At 37.7% G+C, this 18,281-nt stretch overlaps 1 protein-coding gene across 9 annotated transcripts in view; it reads right to left on the bottom strand.

The window, feature by feature from the left end:
* LOC131225884 (pentatricopeptide repeat-containing protein At2g41720) overlaps positions 1–18,281 on the bottom strand; it is a 108,271-nt gene that overhangs the window by 53,939 nt on the left and 36,051 nt on the right. For all 9 annotated transcript variants that reach the window (XR_009161601.1, XR_009161602.1, XR_009161600.1 and 6 more), the window contains 4 exons: positions 16,203–17,312; positions 16,000–16,105; positions 15,698–15,902; positions 9,234–9,366 (listed from right to left, as the gene is read on the bottom strand). Coding sequence is in view for 6 of the 9 variants with exons in the window: in XM_058221486.1 (XP_058077469.1) it covers positions 9,234–9,366; positions 15,698–15,902; positions 16,000–16,105; positions 16,203–17,312 (1,554 nt within the window). In the remaining 3 variants the exon portion in view is untranslated. The remainder of the gene's footprint in view (positions 1–9,233; positions 9,367–15,697; positions 15,903–15,999; positions 16,106–16,202; positions 17,313–18,281) is intronic.

Genomic DNA, 18,281 nt, shown 5'->3' with positions numbered 1-18,281 from the left:
AAGGCAATGTCGTACTTGTCAACTGGCAAAGCAAAGGGAACAAAACACAGAATTATACACACCTTTGCCAGTTCCATTCATCCTTTGGCAGGACATCAGTATGGACTTCGTGCTTGGACTCCCCAAGACTACTTAGAAACACGATTCTATATTTGTTGTAGTGGACCATTTTTCTAAAATGGCCCACTTCATTCCTTGTTCTAAGACTTCCGACGCATCTCATGTTGCCAAGCCGTTCTTTAGTGAGGTCGTCAAACTGCATGGGTTACCAAAAACCATAGTGTCTGACCAGGACGTGCGATTCATGAGTTACTTTTGGAAGACACTATGGCACATGATGAACACTAGACTCCAATTTTCTTCTACCTACCACCCTCAGACCGATGGTCAGACTGAGGTGGTCAATAGGAGCCTAAGAAGTTTGCTTAGATGTTTAGTGGGGGAGCACACCAAGACATGGGACATCGTACTACCTATAGCCAAGTTTGCGTTCAATAGTTCTGTCAATAGGTCCACAGGTCTAAGTCCTTTTGAAGTCGTTACTGGTTATAAGCTTAGGAAGCCTATTGATCTTATCCCTATGTCACTGTCCCATAGGCCGTCCGAGTCTACTGAGTCTTTTGTGCATAACATTCATTTATTGCATCAAGAAATCAGGTGAAAGATCACTAATAGTAATGAACATTACAAATTTTCTGCAGACCAGCATAAACGTTTCAAGGAATTCAATGTAGGGGACTCTGTGATGGTCCGCATTAGGCCCAAGCGGTACCCTTAGGGGGCCGTTTGTAAATTACACGCGCGTAGCGCTGGACCCTTCAAAATTATAAAACCAAACGGTCCCAATGCGTATGTGGTAGATCTTCCACCTTCCATGGGAATTAGTTCCACATTCAATGTGGAGGATCTAGTTATTTTTCAGAGGACCACTGATACTTTGTCCAGCCCTTCGCCCACCCATCCTGATTCCCCAGATCTGTCCCTTGACCCATGGCATCTTCCCGACCTTTCTTCCCAGCCTCTACCCCCATACCTAACATTCCCACACCCAGAGAGGAAATAGAGGATGTTCCGAACTATCAAATAGTATCAGCGTCGGACGGCGGGTTTTAAAAGTACCTGGTTAAGTGGAAGTCACACCCAGCTTCCGACAGTACGTGGCTCACTGAGGAGCTTCAGAGACTTAATCCTGACATCTTGGAGCGGTTCAAGAGTTTTGTTTCACTAATGGCGAAATCTTCACAGTCGGGGAGAGTTGATGGGGACACCACGCGCACACGTACACCCCCCCTACGCACGTAGGCAAGGAGGACCCCACCATCGATCTGGATCGATAACAACGTCCAGGGAGGGCCTCCTAGCTAGAGGACTGCATTTTGGTTCGTTAGAGTGGACCTGATAGCCAAGTAAAGCCCACCATGGATTCCAGTGATCGTGGCCCACTAGTCTAATTAATCTCCTATTTTAGGTTTTGCTTATTATTGTTATTAAGAGTATCGTGGACGGTTTAGATTACTATGATTAGTTGTTATTTTTTATTACTTCATCGCCAAGTAATAGGTTGTGCACATGGTGCGAGTTTTGGGGTATAGGGTTTTCTTATAAATAGGCACCCCGTGTAGGGTTTTTTTCCTTATTGAAGATTAATAAAAATTCCTGCATTTTTCTACTCTGAGCCTATGAGTTGTGGAAATCCAACTGGGTGTGAAACCCTCCCTTCCTCAAAGGGCTAACTACTGTGGTGCGAAGCCATATCTATCCCGATTCGCTTCCATCTTCTACCATCCATGCTTCTCATCTCTTACAATCATCTACGCTTCAAATCCGTCCTTTATTGCAGCAATTTTCCTCTTTACAGCAGAATTCCAGAATCTGGCCCTACAGCAAGGCTGAAACTTCGGCAGAGCACCACGTACAGACCGCACATCGGATCGGCCCGAAACTCGGGGGTTTTGGAGCCCACCCCTGGCCGACCAGACTCAAGGAGTCGGTTTCCGGATTCGGGGCCTCCTCGCACGTGCGGCCAGGCCCCTGCGCACGTGCGTCAGGTCTAGCCCACTGTCCGCGCACTTGGACTGTCGCCAGGTTCAGATTTCTCACCTCTCTCATCCCTCTCATACTCATTTTCCATTACCCTAACCCTAGATTGCATTATTTTCAATTTATTTGCCCTTTTTTCTAATCCTAAGGTTCTTTGAACTGAAACCTGTGAATCCCTTGGATTAGGGACAAATTGCTGTGCATGTGTGGATGAATTTACTTCCCTTTGAGTGTCGTTTGGTTCATAATTTTTATTGATCCAGCCCTAAAATGTGTAGGTCTGGACCCAAATAGATTCCCCTTGATTGAATGTTGAACTTTTGTGTGGGATATGGAATTTGTGTAATTGTTTCTGAACTAATATGATCTTAAGCCTGAAATCTTGCACATCATATTTGAATTTCATGTCCTGTATCAGATGTGTACTCTCAATTTTACAATAATGCTCATATGAAATTCACTCCAACCATTAGATGCCACACCAAAATTTAGGCATGGGGCCTAAAAATTAGGACCATCTGCAATTCAAGTGGGCCATCCCAAGGGAAACAATTTGGAGGGAGATCATTGTCACGTGCACTGTTTCCAATCAATTGGTTGACTTGAATCACGGATGGGAATGATTTTTGGGCCCTCAAATTAATATGAGGTGACGAGCCTAGTGGTCAGGGTGGATTTTACATAAACATCACAGTGGAGTCCACCCAAGCAGCCAACCCATTAGCTCGCACGCCCACCCAACCGACTGTTAAAGAAATGTAACAAAAGATAGTGGAATGATAATTATATCGATTAATGAGGTAGCTTATTGAAAACCATTTTGAAAAAGGTACCAGAATGTATATTCCATATTTATTAGGTAGTTTTTTTTTTTTTTTGTAAAACTCCCTAAACTTTAATGAGATTATAACATTCAGTGTGTTGAGTGTAAATGTTCATTAATCACCAAGAAGAATAAAAGAGAAAACAAGATTATCACAGAACATAATGTTAAAAGATATATTAGGTGGAGACTCCTTTCTCAGGCTTCACGACCAAACAACAGAAAATGAGAGTTCAAGATTCATTGCCTGCTCACCAAGGTTTGACATATCGCCAAATACACGCAATGTTTTAAATATCGATGGTATCGGCCGATATTTCCCACGATATATCTTGTATCCCACCCGTGAGATACGAAACACACAAGTAGTGCCAATATATCCGACATGTTCGATCCGGTAAGCATTTTTAATTTCTGATCCGTTTTTTTTTTTTAATTATGTTAAATCAGTGTAAAATGGTTACAAATCCATTGGTTCTTCATGTTTTGCATGAAAAATAATGGAGTTGGAGCTTCAATTTTGATATCCATTGGTTCTTCATGTTCTCCATGTTTTTTCTAAAATTTTCCTTTAAGCAACTGTCAATTGAGACTAATTTCAAAATATTTACGAGTATTTGATGAAATGATCATCACATACACTCTAATCTTGAAATTTGGTGGTCTGATTTGGGAAATTTTCAAATTTTTCCCATTTTCTCCCAAATTGCTTACAATGTTGCACTCCAAACATGAAATCAAGCATGTATGAGGGCTGATCTACTGATTTGTTAAGTCCTTGTCAATTTTTGAAAAATAAAAATCATTTTTTAATTAAAAAAATATTAAAATATTGATCTTTTTCAAAATTTTCCTTCAACCAACTGTGAATTGAGACTAATTTCGAAGTAATTAGGAGTGTTTGATGAAATGATCATCACATATACTCTAAATGTTATGCATTCAATTTGAATATGTCTGCATTAGTTCAATTAGACAACGCATAGCTTAGGACCTTATACAAAGAAAACCTATTATGTGCACTTCTTTTTTGAGATGTTATGATTTAAAAGTGGGTATTGAGGTCTTTTTTAACAATCCATGAAGTTTCATTGAAAAATTCAACCATTTTCCTATTGTTTCCCCATGTTTCCAAAAAGTGTAATAAATTACCTAATACAAACGATATATCCCATGAGATAACCGATACGTATCTGTATCCCAAGGATGCGATACATAACACGATACCGATATTTCGAACACTGAATACAGGTACATCGCCCGACACATAACAGCATCGCCCATGAACAATACAGGTGAATCGGTCCATATTGGCCTAATACCACCCAATACAGGGGTGATATGACCAATATCAGCAATGAAAAAATCGATACCCAAAAATCGACTTGCAAATCATGGTGCTCACTGTTAAAAGCCGAAGATTTGCATGCTAAGGTTGAGAGAAAAGTATTAATTTAAGCAGTTCACCTTGTGTGTCAACTAATTTTCATGGATACAGTATTAAAATCCATATATCAATATATTTTGATTCCTATGCATGCAGCCCAAGTTGAATTACAGAACCATCTCGAGATCTCTTGATCCTGAGCTTTGCAACTGCAATGGAAGTCCACCGCAGATGATGGAAAGAAATATATGGGTGGCAATGGCCAAATTCAGACCAGAACTCAAGTTCAACCACTAGTAAATCAGGCCTGAAAGTGTTCCCAGGCCCTGCCCATTATTAATTGGATTTGAAAATCAAGACCAGCCCTAACTCACACTGGTCAATGGTCATATATGGGGGCTTGAACCTGGGCTTGTTCTGGACCTCAATAGAAAAAGTTGTCAAACACAAGGCCTAGGCCAGGCCCTTTTATTCAACGTACATCAAATTCAGGCCATGGCCAAGAAGTGGGTCTAAAAATCAGCCCCATACCTAGCACTAACCTATCACCATCCTTGAAAATATTGGCAAAAGAGTTAGGTGATAACATTTAAATATTGCATATTTATCCTTTCAATTTCATTAGTTTCTGTGCATTCAAAGTGTGTAATTGATTAACTAACATCTATTTTGTACATGAAACAAAGACGAAATCATACTTAAGAATAAGGATTAATCAAGGGAAGACCTGGAGATTTGGAAGTCATTAATGAAGAATTCACATGCCAAAGATCTAAGAAAACCAAGTATAAAAGATGAAGGACTGAAAAATCACACAATTCAATAACTGAATTAACAGACTGTTCAGTCCCACCTAAGGTTTGCTCGATCTGACCGAATGTACACAGAACCATCCAGCAACAAACTACGATTTTCATAGATAATTCGGCTTGACACTTAGGTCCAACCAAAGACGGGTTTGGTGCCCACCGAATGAGAGTTCGGTGCGACCTAAGGGAGATAGAGACTTCAGAAGAAATTTAAAAAAATTCGGCTGCAACCAAAACACTAATTCGGTGCGACCGAAGTAATGATCAGTGCGACCGAAGCGTAACAAAAGTGCGAAAATTGAAGTCGGTTTCAAGTCGGTGCGAACCTTTCCTATTTAAAGAGGTGTCTAAAGCCTTCCTAAGTATGAATTAGGGCTTAGGAGAAAGACCTAGGAGTTGCGGAGCTTCTTCGGAATCATCCTTCCTTCTCATTCCTTCAATTCTAGTTTTTTTTTTTTTTATATAGTTTTTCTTTATGTTTTGTTTAATATGTTAGTTATGTTTGGCTAATCTCTTAGCTAAGGCTAAGGGATGAACATTTTAAGGGACATTTGATATTTAATTCGTTTCTTCAATAAAAGTTAAGGTTTTTATGTTGAATTGTGATTAGATGTGATTGAATTCTTAGATTGGGAAAGGAATCAATCTATAAAGTTGTTTGATCTATTGTTGCCTCTGGATATATCAGATGCTTTCAATTCCCTACGATGTGATTACCTATATCTTCATGAGAAATCAAGCATATCATGATTCTAATCTATGTTGAATATTTTTTTATTAATATTACCGTGTTATCTTCCAATTAGAATATATTGGAATCTAGTTCTAGTTGAGCTGTCAACTCGAGAAGACGAATTGAATTCAAAGTCCATTGATTGAGGATTCCTGGATCCTTAATTTTTTTTATAATAGATTTTACAACTCTTCTATTCCGCTAGATTAAAAACCTAGACCAACTGTTTTCATAGAATTAATTCTTAATATATTCTCACCAAATTCCCTATGGATCAACCTCGGTCTCACCGAGTTATTACTGCATCGCAGCCCTATACTTGGGGTTTTCAACCCTTGGGTTCGATCATTAGGCCCGACATGAATCGTACACCAAATTCAGGTCATGGCCAAGAAGTTGGTATAAAAATTAGCCCAAGCCCTACCACTAACCCATCACCATCCTTGAAAATATTAGCAGAAGAGTTAGGCCCGACACGTTCTATTCTTGAAACTCTTAGTCTATTTTATGAAATTTTCTCAAAATCAGTAACTTATAAATTATAATCATTATTCGGAGTATATCGGTCCAGCTCGGCGATATCAATAACACTGGTAGTATCAGAAATTCCAATTATTAGTGATATATTGCTAAGTATTGCCAATGTATCGATATTGCCAATGTATTGCCAATATTTTCGACTGTGTAAATTCCAGGTGTCACTGGTATCAGCAATGCATCAATATCGCCAGCATATTAACAATATTTTCTACTAAAAAAATTCCAGGAGTTGCTTGTATCACTAGTGTATCGATGATATTTCAATAGCATCGCCAATGTATCATTATCTCCAAATATTTGCTTATTAAAAAAATCATTTCAAATTTTTTATGGACACATGGTTGTATGATGAAATGCATGTTTGTATATGTATATGTGTATGCATGCATGGATGGATGGTTGGTTAGAAGGATGAACGAATGTGTGTGCATATATATGTATATACTATATAAATGTGTGTGTTTATATGTATGTATGTGCATGCATGGATGGATGGATGGATCCGCCATTTTCTCCATATTTCGCCAAAGGGAAACTTATTATTTGATTGCTAAATATGAAAATATGCATCTTTTTGCTATTATTTGATTCTAAAATATGCAAATGTAAAGTATCATTGAAAAATTCCACCATTTTCCCCATGTTTCTCTAATGCTTCCTTGAGTAAGCAATACTTGCTTTTGGACCCCCATTAAAGAGGAACTTCTTATGTATGCATATTTTTGCAATTATTTGATTCTTAAATATGCCAATATGTGCATTTTAGCAAGGCGATATCGATACATGTTTCCATATCCCCAGCCAGCAATACATGTAATGATACCAATATTACGAACACTGCTTATAATATAAAACAACATTAAAGAATTTCCAAGAGAACAAGTTGAATACTTCATCTTTATAAATACTTAGCTCAAGAGTTGGAAGAAACTAAGCATTAAGGGACTGCCTATGCATAACCTATTAGACTTATTGCTTGAGAGAATTAAGAAAAAACTTTCAGCTTTGAAGGGAAAATATTTATAGATGAGTGGCCTCATTATTCTCATGAAAGCATCACTGTCAACTATGCTAGTGTGCTTTGTCTTTGTTTTTGTGCCCCATCAATGTGATACACCATATTGAAAGAATTCAAAGAGATTTGTAGGCAAGGCAGATAAAAAAAAAAAAAAGTTCCACCTGGTTGGGTGGAAGGAGGTGCCTTCCACAAGAAAGTGGAGGCATGGGTATTACAAACCTTAAAAGTGATGAACCGGACCCCACAAGGTAACTTTAGAGGTTTAATACAGAGGATAATCATTTTTGGAAGTAAATTATCTCAACTAAATATGAGGTTAAAGAGGGGGCTTGGTCTACTCTTATCTCTTCACTTTATAGCGCATCAGTCATTTGGAAGGCAATTGTAGGTCTCTCAAGATTTAATGGAAGGAATATCATATGAAACAAGACATAGATGCCCCAACCTAAGTGATTCTCGAAGCACAAACCATGCGGCACTCGTGAACAACCCCTATGTGAACGAGTCAGCCTACCATCCAGGTGTAGCCAAGCTACCTAGAAGTGAAGATCAAGCCCAAACGAGAGATTTGAAGGCAAGAACACTTGTATTACAGTAGAGAAATCAAGAGCTTAAACCTTCTAAGGTTTCTAAGGTTTGTTATAAATGATGAGCCCCCTCCTTTTGAATATATGCTATAGCATAGCGGTAGCGCCCATAGCGTAGCATAGCTACAACGTTACATAGTGTTAGCAAATAACATATATCCCCTATAGCGTACACTACAGCGGGCATAGCATATGTAGCTTATGCATAACATATGTAGCATCGTAGTGTACGCGTAGCATATGTAGCGTACACTAAGTTTTTTATAAATACACTAAGTTTTTTATAAATGATAATTGTATTTTTGTATTTTGTACTTTATAGTCTCAACATGTGGGATTTTAATTTCTTTTCCTACTTGTGACTTGTGGTTTCAATTAAACATCATTAATTTAAATGGTTTGCTTAGAAAATTGTTGATATGATGATGATTTGATTGGGTTTATGTGTGGATTGGCTTTTGATAAATGATAATTAATAACTTGTTTGAACATGCTTATACTTGAAAACAATGAATCATCTTTTAGGCATTTTTATATTTTTCTTTTTTCTCTTACCACTTATCATATTTTTCCTATTTTTAAATCAAAAAATAAAAGTATCGTGTAGCTTACGCTACATGCTACAGAGAGCTGAATGCTATGCAGCGTGCTACCACTATTTAAAACACTGTCTAGACCTAAAGAGGAAAACTTTACTACATATTCATGATTGACCTGTTGTTGCCATCCATTAAGAGGAAAACTTGTTCCACTAGGTTATTTATGAATAGATGATTCCTCATCTTTCTGTTGTTGCATTGGGTGGTCTGGAGTCTAGTTTGAGTTCCATTCGTGGTTGTCTCCTTCCATTTTTCCATCTCCTTAAAAAATAACAACAGAATCTCTGCTAGCCATTATTGTTGGGACTTGGGAGAACCCATCTCCATCAGTAATTTCCCATGTTCAGCTTCTGTTAAGATCTTCTATAGTTAATAGGAAGCATTAATCAATGTCAATTTTTCCTTAGAAAATACATAAACAAGATCGTAGTGGTTGATAAACGGGAAATATCACCAAGCTATCATGACACATAAAAACATAGGTATCCATATGTGTCTGTGTTGTAGAACATGTTTTTCTATACATAATAAAAGGAAAATCAATAACATACGTGTTGTACCTGAACTTACATACAATCCAGGTTATACAAGTGCTGATCTTGCATCCAGGAATTTCTAGTAGCAATTTCTATTCTAAGAATGTAATCATCATTTTAAGAATTTATAGAGTTGAATGCTAATAGAAATCACCAAGTACCTTCATCATACTTTCAACTTTCCCACTCTTTCCAAGAAAGTGCAGAAGCTGATTAAGTAGCCCAAGTGAAAGTTCTAAGAAAGAAGGTTCCACCTTTTCAATTAATTCAATAGTTGTTCTCCAGTCACGTAGCCTTCACTCAAAAATTGAAAAGTTAACTTATAGTTGAGCAAAGCTAGAGTAGAGAATATGAAATTGGAAAACATAAGTTTATATAAGGTCAATAGAAAGATGCATAAACACCTATAGGTTGAGAAAAAAAATCTATCTCAATATTGGATGACATAATCACACTGGTCATGAAATAAATTAGTACCTATAGTTTTCATGCAACTAATTTACTTCCATCCCATGAGAATGGAACAAGAAAAATGTAAACATTTAAGCTAGCAACCAGTAGCCCACGGCACATATGCTGACATAATTTATTCTATTCCATGGGGGAAAAAGTCTCTTAGACTGAATTCTATCACTGTAACTGAAATAAAAAGCAAAATCGACTGCATTACGAGACAAAATTCTACGAATCGATCATTTAAAGAATAAAGGTCATGCAATGCCAGACAGGACCTCGATGTCCTATCTGTCAGCAGAATAAATGTCTCATCACTTCGTCCTTTCAGTTATGCAAGGAAAGTCTGGGACTGTCTATTAGATCGTTCTGGTGTTGTGTGGGTGATGCCACAGACAGATGGCATAATTTGGCTGTTGGTCCAATTGGCTGAGTATGTAAAGTACCACTTCAGGCAACCCTCTGGAGTTTGTCGTTGGAAAGAAATAATGGAATTATCCGTGGCAAATACGTTTCAGTTTATTCTATGATGAGAAAGATCAGTGGGTTGATTATAAACTGGAAGAGAAGTAACAAAGTAATGAAAAGGCATATTAAGCACCTTATAGTCTCAAACTGAGCCTTAGATTATCAATGTGGTGGGGAGCCACCCACACCCAAAGAAAGATGGCAATGCCCTCCTGAGGGATAGTTCAAGTGTAACCTTCATTAATGCTCCTTCGGAAACCCTGGGTCATCCCAAGTAAGCAAAATAATCAGGAATCACCAGGCCAATCATTTACTGGAATTTAGCAGTCCAATGGCTATAGGAAACTATAACTTTGCCGAAGCTACAGCTTTGCAGCAAGCAATTAAATTAGTGATCAGCCACAATTTCAGCCTGACCATTATGGAAAGTGATTCCGGCAATGCCATTGGCTGGGCAAAATCCGGACAATGACTGTGGGAGCTTGCAGTTTTTATTGAGGTTAGACATCTATGTGAGGGTATTCAAGTTTCTTTATCTCACGTCCGAAGGAAGCTGATTCTTTAGAGATTCGTTGGCTAAAGAAGGCACACCTAGATAATCTATGTACATTGCTGCCACAAGGAAAGCTTTCTTCTTTTTTATTCTTACTGTTGCATATGTGGCTAGTTAGGGCCGCTGTGTTCCCCCTGTTTTTCTATCATCTTTTGGTTTTTTCAATAAAATCAAGCATTATCCATCGATTGTGTTCCCCCTGTTTTTCTTTTTGCTTCTTTTGGTTTTTCAATAAAATCAAGCATTGTCCATCAAAAAAATAAAAGAAATTTGTCAAAAACAATAATCTGGAATAATTGAAATGGAGAAATTGATCAAGAATATCAATTATAGAAAGCAACCTAAAAGTTCAGTATCTGCTAATTGTGTTACTTCACTTCACATCAAAGTGGAACTAAGTCTCAAAAAAATAAAGTTTATGCCCCCGGAATGACAAAACAACTTTAGCACAGTGTATCTAATTTATCGCACAATAAAACCACATATCAAGGGTCCAATAGTGCAGTCCTACTCAAACCATGCCTTTAAAAAGTTTATTCCCCCAGAATGAGAAAACAGCTTTGGCACATTGTGTCTAATTTACCGCACCATAAAACCACATATCAAGGGGCCAATAGTGCAGTCCTACTCAAACCATGCCTTGGGTTCTACATCAAGTCTTTTGTTTCCAACTTAGATAATATGGCCCATAAAATAGGATTCCTCTTAAATCAAAGTTATAACTCAAAAATCAAATTCATCACCATCATTCTAGCCTTGAGCCATCTATTGGGGATGCTTTGTGAATTTTGTTTCGCCTATGATGCTAACCTAAGATCCTGTTCTGGGTAAGTGGACAAATGCTTGATATCCCTTCTCACCACCTTGAACCATGTCCTTGTTAGGTCTTTCCCTCATTCTCCTTTCAAGCCCATCAACCCTAACAGAGTTTCTTTCCTTGCTAGGGTCATTGCCAATTTTCATAGCACAGGCCAGGACCATTGCAATCATCTCTCCATCATTTTATTTCCTACTAGGACTTATCTTAAGTTGCTTTGAATAGTCTTATTCTTCTTACTTTTCTTCTTTTTTTTTTCAAAGATAGCTGAGTATATTAAAAGGGAAAAAGGAACAAGTTAGGTAAGGGGATAAGAAGAGCCAACTATGAGTGTACCGTACCCTCTAGTGAACCTCTTTCATATAGGAATCAGCAATCTCATCCACATCCCTCAATTAGACAATTACATTGAAAGCAATACACTTGTAGTGAGGCAAGAATCTAGCCTCAGTGATTACAAATGCTAATTTTGAAGGCCCCAGCTCCGATGGGGATGTTCATTTAATAAAATTTCTAGAGTCAACTTCAACCACTAAGGCTCTGGAAAAAAAATATATATATATTTGCAAAATGCTCACACCATCAGGATATGAGGTGCATACGTCATTAGAGCTGCCCACACCACAATACCTGGAGAAAGTTAATATGATAGCTCCCTTATTGTTTCTCCGAATGACTCTCAGGAGGACCCAACTTGTCAATGGAGCAACCATCAAAGTTGAGCTTCCAAAACCCAACCATAGGAGAATTCCAACAAGACTTGGTCTACAATTTCTTATTTTTCAAAGCTGATGCCAGCCTTCCAATCCAAATAAATAAAATATAAAAGAAAAGAAAAGAAAAGAAAACATTCGTAGATGTCCCTTTGAGCTCTTGGGCTCATGAAAGCCCAACTAAGAAGCAAAGATATGATCCTTCTTTTCATGATTTCCTTAAAGGTGCCATGTTATTGAAAATTTTGTCATTTCTTCCTTTCCATGAACCCCACATCACAGCATAGGGCACCATGCTCAATATAATATTGCCTCTAATTGCATAATGGCAGGCTGACCATCCTTCCATTAGCTTCCCTAAGCAGTAGAACCCAACTTATCCCAATGAGGTACAAAGAACTCGTTCCATGCATCCTTTGCCAACCTCCAATGGATGAAAATGTGGTTGACCATTTCCTCCTCCCATCAAATAAAGCAAACACTAGGGAAAGCTTGGTTCTTTTGTTATCAAGATGAAAGATTTTGTTCAATTGTGGCCATCCAGGCAGAAGCAAAAAGTTATCAACACTCAGTCGCATATGGCCAGTTGAATTGTTGTCATGTAGACTTTTCCCTTTAAGATCCAAGGGCATTTGCTAGTCACACAACCCTAAAGAGGCAAAGATCCATTCCATCCAATCAGCTCTAGTTCTATTGCAAACATCAACATCTATCCCTCATCCTTGAAGATGTGCTTCTAGAGTTTTATGTGATCGTCATGTAACACTCAAACTCAAAGGGAAATTTTATAGGATAGCTATAACCAATGTTTTAAATATCGACAATATCAGTCAATAAATCCCACAATATATATTGTATCCCACCTGTGCGATATGAAACGCACAAGTAGTGGGATATATCCCACATGTTCGATCCAATGAGCATTTTTTTATTTTCCATCCTTTTTTTTTTTGTAAATCATGTTAAATCAACGTCAAATTATTGTAAATCTATGATTTTTTATGTTTTGCATGAAAAATCATGGATTTGAAGCTTTGCTTTCGAGATTTGGAGGACATGGGCCAAGTTGCAGGAAAAAAAATAAATCCCAATTTCTTACAAATCAGTTGCAATCATTGTGTCCGAACATAAAATCAAACATTTATGTAACCTGGTCTGGTGATTCTTCTTTTGCTTTTGAATGTATTTCTTGTGTTTCCACATGTTGTCTTACATTTATAAACTATATGACTTACATCAATTCAGTTAGACAACGCATAGATTAAGACCCCATACAAAGAAAACCTATTGCATGCACTTGTTTTTTGTAATGTTTTGATTTATAAGTGTGTATTGATGTCTTTTTTAACAATTGCTGAAGTTTCATTCAAAAATACAACCAATTTCCCAATGTTTCCCCATGTTTCCAACAACAACGATACATTATGCGATACAACTGATATATCCCATGCGATAACCAATACATATCCGTATCCCAAGGGTGTGATACGTAATGCAATACCAATATTTCGAATATTGGCTATAAGACAAGCCATGCCTATGGGACAAAATGTCGGGCGGCTAAGGAATAACATGTCCATACGATAAGTATAGCTGAAATGAGGATATTGAGATGGATGATTGGCAAGACAAGGAAGGATAGAATTAGATATGAATGTGTTTGAGGGAACTTAAAAGTAACAGCAATAGGTAATAAGATGAGGGAAAGTAGGCTTACATGGTTTGGTCATGTGCAACAAAGACCAAGAACCACACCGATTAGGAGTGAGTTGGTATAAATCGAAGGCTCTAAAAGGGGAAGGGGAAAGCCCAAAAGGACATGGTAGGAGGCAGTGAGAAAAGACACTTATGTTCTAACTAAAGGTTTGGCCCTTGAATCATTGATAGTGGAATGGCAGAACAAGATTCATGGAGATGACCCCAACTAATTGGGACAAGGCTTAGATGATGATGATTATGAAAATTACGATAAGGGTTGTTAGACTCTAATCACCTCTTCTCCTTCTTAGAGATTCTCCCCCTCTCCTCTTTTTTATTCTTCATTTTTCTTCTTCTTCTTCTTCTATTTTTTCGAAAATTATTCTTCATTCTTCTTCATTCCTTAGCATTTGCAATTTTTTCACTCATCACCCAATGAATCCTTTAAAATGATCCACAATTCTTTTGTCATCCAACAACGGAAGAAGAGATGGTTTCTCATCTCCTCCACCTACCAAAACATAAGGCAAATACTCATTAACAAGGTCTACAAAAATGGTTACGTAACAGTTGTTACGTAACGGTAAAGGCCATAACCGTCACGCGTTATGGGGTCGTAATGGCTGTTACAGGAAAAACTGCCTATAACAACCCCGTAACTGTCCCAAAACAGGTTTTTTCAAAATAAAAATAAAAAATGCCATAACAGCCATTACGGCCCGTATCGTAATGGTAACGGCGGTGGCCATTACATCCACCATTACTGTTATTGAACACCTTGCTCATTAATGATTTATGATGCTTCCAGATATTCTCAAGGGTAAGGATCCAATTAGCCATAGCATCGACGCAAAGGCTTCACCTCTTTGAGGGATGGAGTTTCCCAAACATCCATCCACGGCAAGATCTCCACACACTGACATAGGAGCCAAAAAGAAAGATTTGAAAGAGAAGTTCCCACATGGAATTGGGACAAGAACTCAAATGGAGACCACTTTGAAATCCTACAATCTGCTTTGCTTCCATATATGATATATACAAATATCTTCAGCAATGCCCATAAAATTCTTAAAAAGCCTAATCTGCTCATCAAAAGGAGCACGCCTAAAGACATTATTCCAGTACATAACAATTGCTCAACATAATACCCTTACCCATAACCAAACTATTAAATCAGAAAGGGAACTTGAACACAAGCTACTTCCCACATAGCCACAGATTGTCCAAAATCTTATATGATTACCCATTCCAAGTCATTTATCATTCAATAATTGAAGATGCAAAACAATCAGAAAGCCAGGACAAATAATTTAATCATCAGATAGCAATATCCTACAATGAAACCTTGAAGCATGTCATTTGATGCTGCTAAATGAAAATCATGTTCACCATGCCCCTGGGTACATGCAATAGAAAGTGAGCAACTTCAAACCTATACACATTTTCTCTTCTTTCTATTTAACTTCAGAAAGTTGAAACTGGTGCAAAGCATTACGTTCTAAGCTCCTAACAGAACCATGAAATTTTTATTTTTCTTTTTCTTTTTTCTTTTTGTTTCTTGAACATTCAAGTTTCTTTCATTTTCCATTAGGGAGTAGCATCCTTAACCAAAGTCAAGCCTACGAGAAGTTTGACACTTACATTTGGCATTAATGACTGCAAAATTTTAAGCCATGTCAATCATTCTTCATGTCAAGGCTCACTGTCTAATGAAATGCATTCTTCTGGAATTATGGACAAGAAAAGATCTACAAGAGCTCACTCCCAGCACCAGACATTATTATGCAAAAAGTCTACAATAAATTCCATAAAACAATACATAATAAAATAAATGGCTAGAATTATAAAATTCAATGCATCTTTCTAACAGATTCGATTGAAGAGTGTCGAATATTTAATGCAGAAAAGAAATGTAAATCTTACATGCTACAAGCTGATATCATCTCGAAGATACTAGCTTCATTAAAAGCAATACTTTTCTCTCTCATCAACTCTGCTAGAAGAAGAACCCTAGCTGGCTGGGATCCTCTGTTGAAAGCTTTCATTAGAGAGGAACATGCAATAGAATCCGGTTGGATATCATTCATTTCCATGTCTTGAAAGAGTGCAAATGCTTTCTCCCAGTTTTCTATAATAGTACAAGAAAACCCAAGAAAACTTTCAATTACAAAACCTTCCCTTCTGCTCAAATTCTTGTCACTTCAGAGATTAACAGACGACAATACCTGCTGCACTATATGCATGCATCATGGTGGTGTATGTTATCACATCAGGAGAACAACTGACACTCTTCATCATCGTGAAAATCGATTCGGCTTCTGCTAGTTGGCCCTGAGAATATGGAAAATATATAAGAAATAGCAAGTTTCAGAAACAGAACACCAGACAGTTCTAAGGAAAATTAATATTTACCAAAGTCAGCACTTGCCTGTTTGCTGTATGCATAGATTGCAGATGAGTACACTTCCTTAGATAAAGGAATTTTCAAATCTATCATCTCCTCCAGAAACTTAAGGGACTCCCCATATTTACCCATCTTGCAAGAGCCACTTATTAGTACATTGAAAGTAACAGAATCAGGTTTAGCACCCTTTTCTCTCATACACCTATATAAGCTTAAAGCTTTGTCAAATTCCCCAACACTTAAATAGCTTCCAATAGCTGAATTATATGCAACTGTGTTCAGTTTGATGCCTCGAGAATCAGCTGCTGAAAGTATAGTTTCAATTTTCACCCTTTGGTCACAACGCCCACAAGCAGCCAGAAGGGTACATATGGTGACAATGTTTGGCTGAATTCCATCTCTTTCCATTTCACGGAACACTTGCACTGCTTCATCTAACAATCCTTCAGATCCGTAAGCATCGATCAGAGCATTGTAACTCACCAAATTTGGCTTCCATGAATTCCGCTTCATCATGTCAAAGATGTTCCTAGCCTTTTCAGGTCGTCCTGATCTACCATAAGCATTGAGCAGAGAAGTATATGATACAACATCAGGTCGGAAGCCAGAACCTTTAAGCAAGTTAAAAACTCCCAATGCATCCTCATGCATACCATGTGAAGCATAAGCACCAATAAGTGCATTAAATGTAACAATATTTGGTTTGAAACCTTCAGCAAGCATCACATCAAATACAGCCTTGCAGTTTTCAATTTGTCCACAAACAGAATATGCATGAATGATACTAGTGAATGTTACAATATCAGGACGGCATTCTGCTCGTTTCTCCCTCATTGAGTTAAAAACATCCACAGCCTCCTCATACCGTCCCAGCTTTACTAGGCAGTGTATTACAATATTAAGAGTGACTGTGTCATGACGGATCTTTGTTCCTTTCATTAGTTCAAAATAGGACAAAGCTTTTGAATATTGGGCCCCGGTTTTGAAAGCAGATAGAACAATATTATGAGTCACCAAATCAGGCCCAACACCATTATCTGTCATTTTCTTGCAAACTATGAGAGCTTCTTTCCAGTGTCCAGCAGACCCACAAGCATTAATCAGGTTGTTATATGTAGATCGGCTCGGAGGAATCTGCACCAACGTTTTTGTGATCATTGGAAAATAGTCAATGGGCAAATAGTTGAGTCATGGAAATGATACAGAATAATATACAAAACAGAACAATGCCAGGCAACATGAATATAACATAAGTCTTACATGCATAATAAGTGGAAGTCAACCATTTGAATTTCTTCTCTTTTTTTTTCCTTTTCTTGAAGATTGCAATTTATTAAAAGCCAAAAAGGCAACAACAGAGAGAAAAACAGAAGGCAAAGGGGATAGAGAGAGAGAGAGAGAGAGAGAGAGAGAGAGAAGAAAAGGAAACCTAAAAACTACACAACTCGAACCTCTAGGGCACAGCCCCAAAAAAGAACCCATTAGCATCCAACCAGTTTAAGAGAACAAAATGCGGGCATGTAAATATATAGATTAACTGGAAAGCACAGCTTCACTGAGAAACCAATTGCTCTACGATATGTCTAGAAGGATAACTTTGATTGTCTAAACACATCTACATGACATGTTTTAATCTGTTAACTATAAATCACCAGGATTAAATAGGAGTGATGGCCAATGGTAGATCTTTATTGGGGTTTCTTATACTTTTTCATTACAAAATCATGTAGTGGGAGATGCGAGGGCGACTGGAAAATTAATTGCAGTTTTCTTCCACTTAGGGAGTGATGAGGCTCTGACCATTGGCTAAGGTGGCCTTGAAAAGCAATCAATCACCTAATTTACCCATAAGCTCCATACTCTATGTTAATGCCATAATTGTAATTAGTCTCATTCCAGCATATTGCATCTTATGGGTTGTCTCTAATACGATGGATTGATTTCCCATTAAGCGCAAAAAAAATTGTAGCAAGTCGAGGTGTAGTCATTCTGAGATGATGACGGAGAGATTTAGCAAAGCAGTTCCTTGTCAATCTAAAATTGGTTTGCAACCAACGATGCGTCTAGACAGCTTGTCAAGAAGGTTGTCATGACACTAGATGA

Source organism: Magnolia sinica, chromosome 14, assembly GCF_029962835.1.
Source record: "Magnolia sinica isolate HGM2019 chromosome 14, MsV1, whole genome shotgun sequence".
NCBI lineage: Eukaryota > Viridiplantae > Streptophyta > Magnoliopsida > Magnoliales > Magnoliaceae > Magnolia > Magnolia sinica.
The sequence above is the reverse complement of the archived record's forward strand: the minus strand, read 5'-3'. Positions and strand labels throughout refer to the sequence as shown.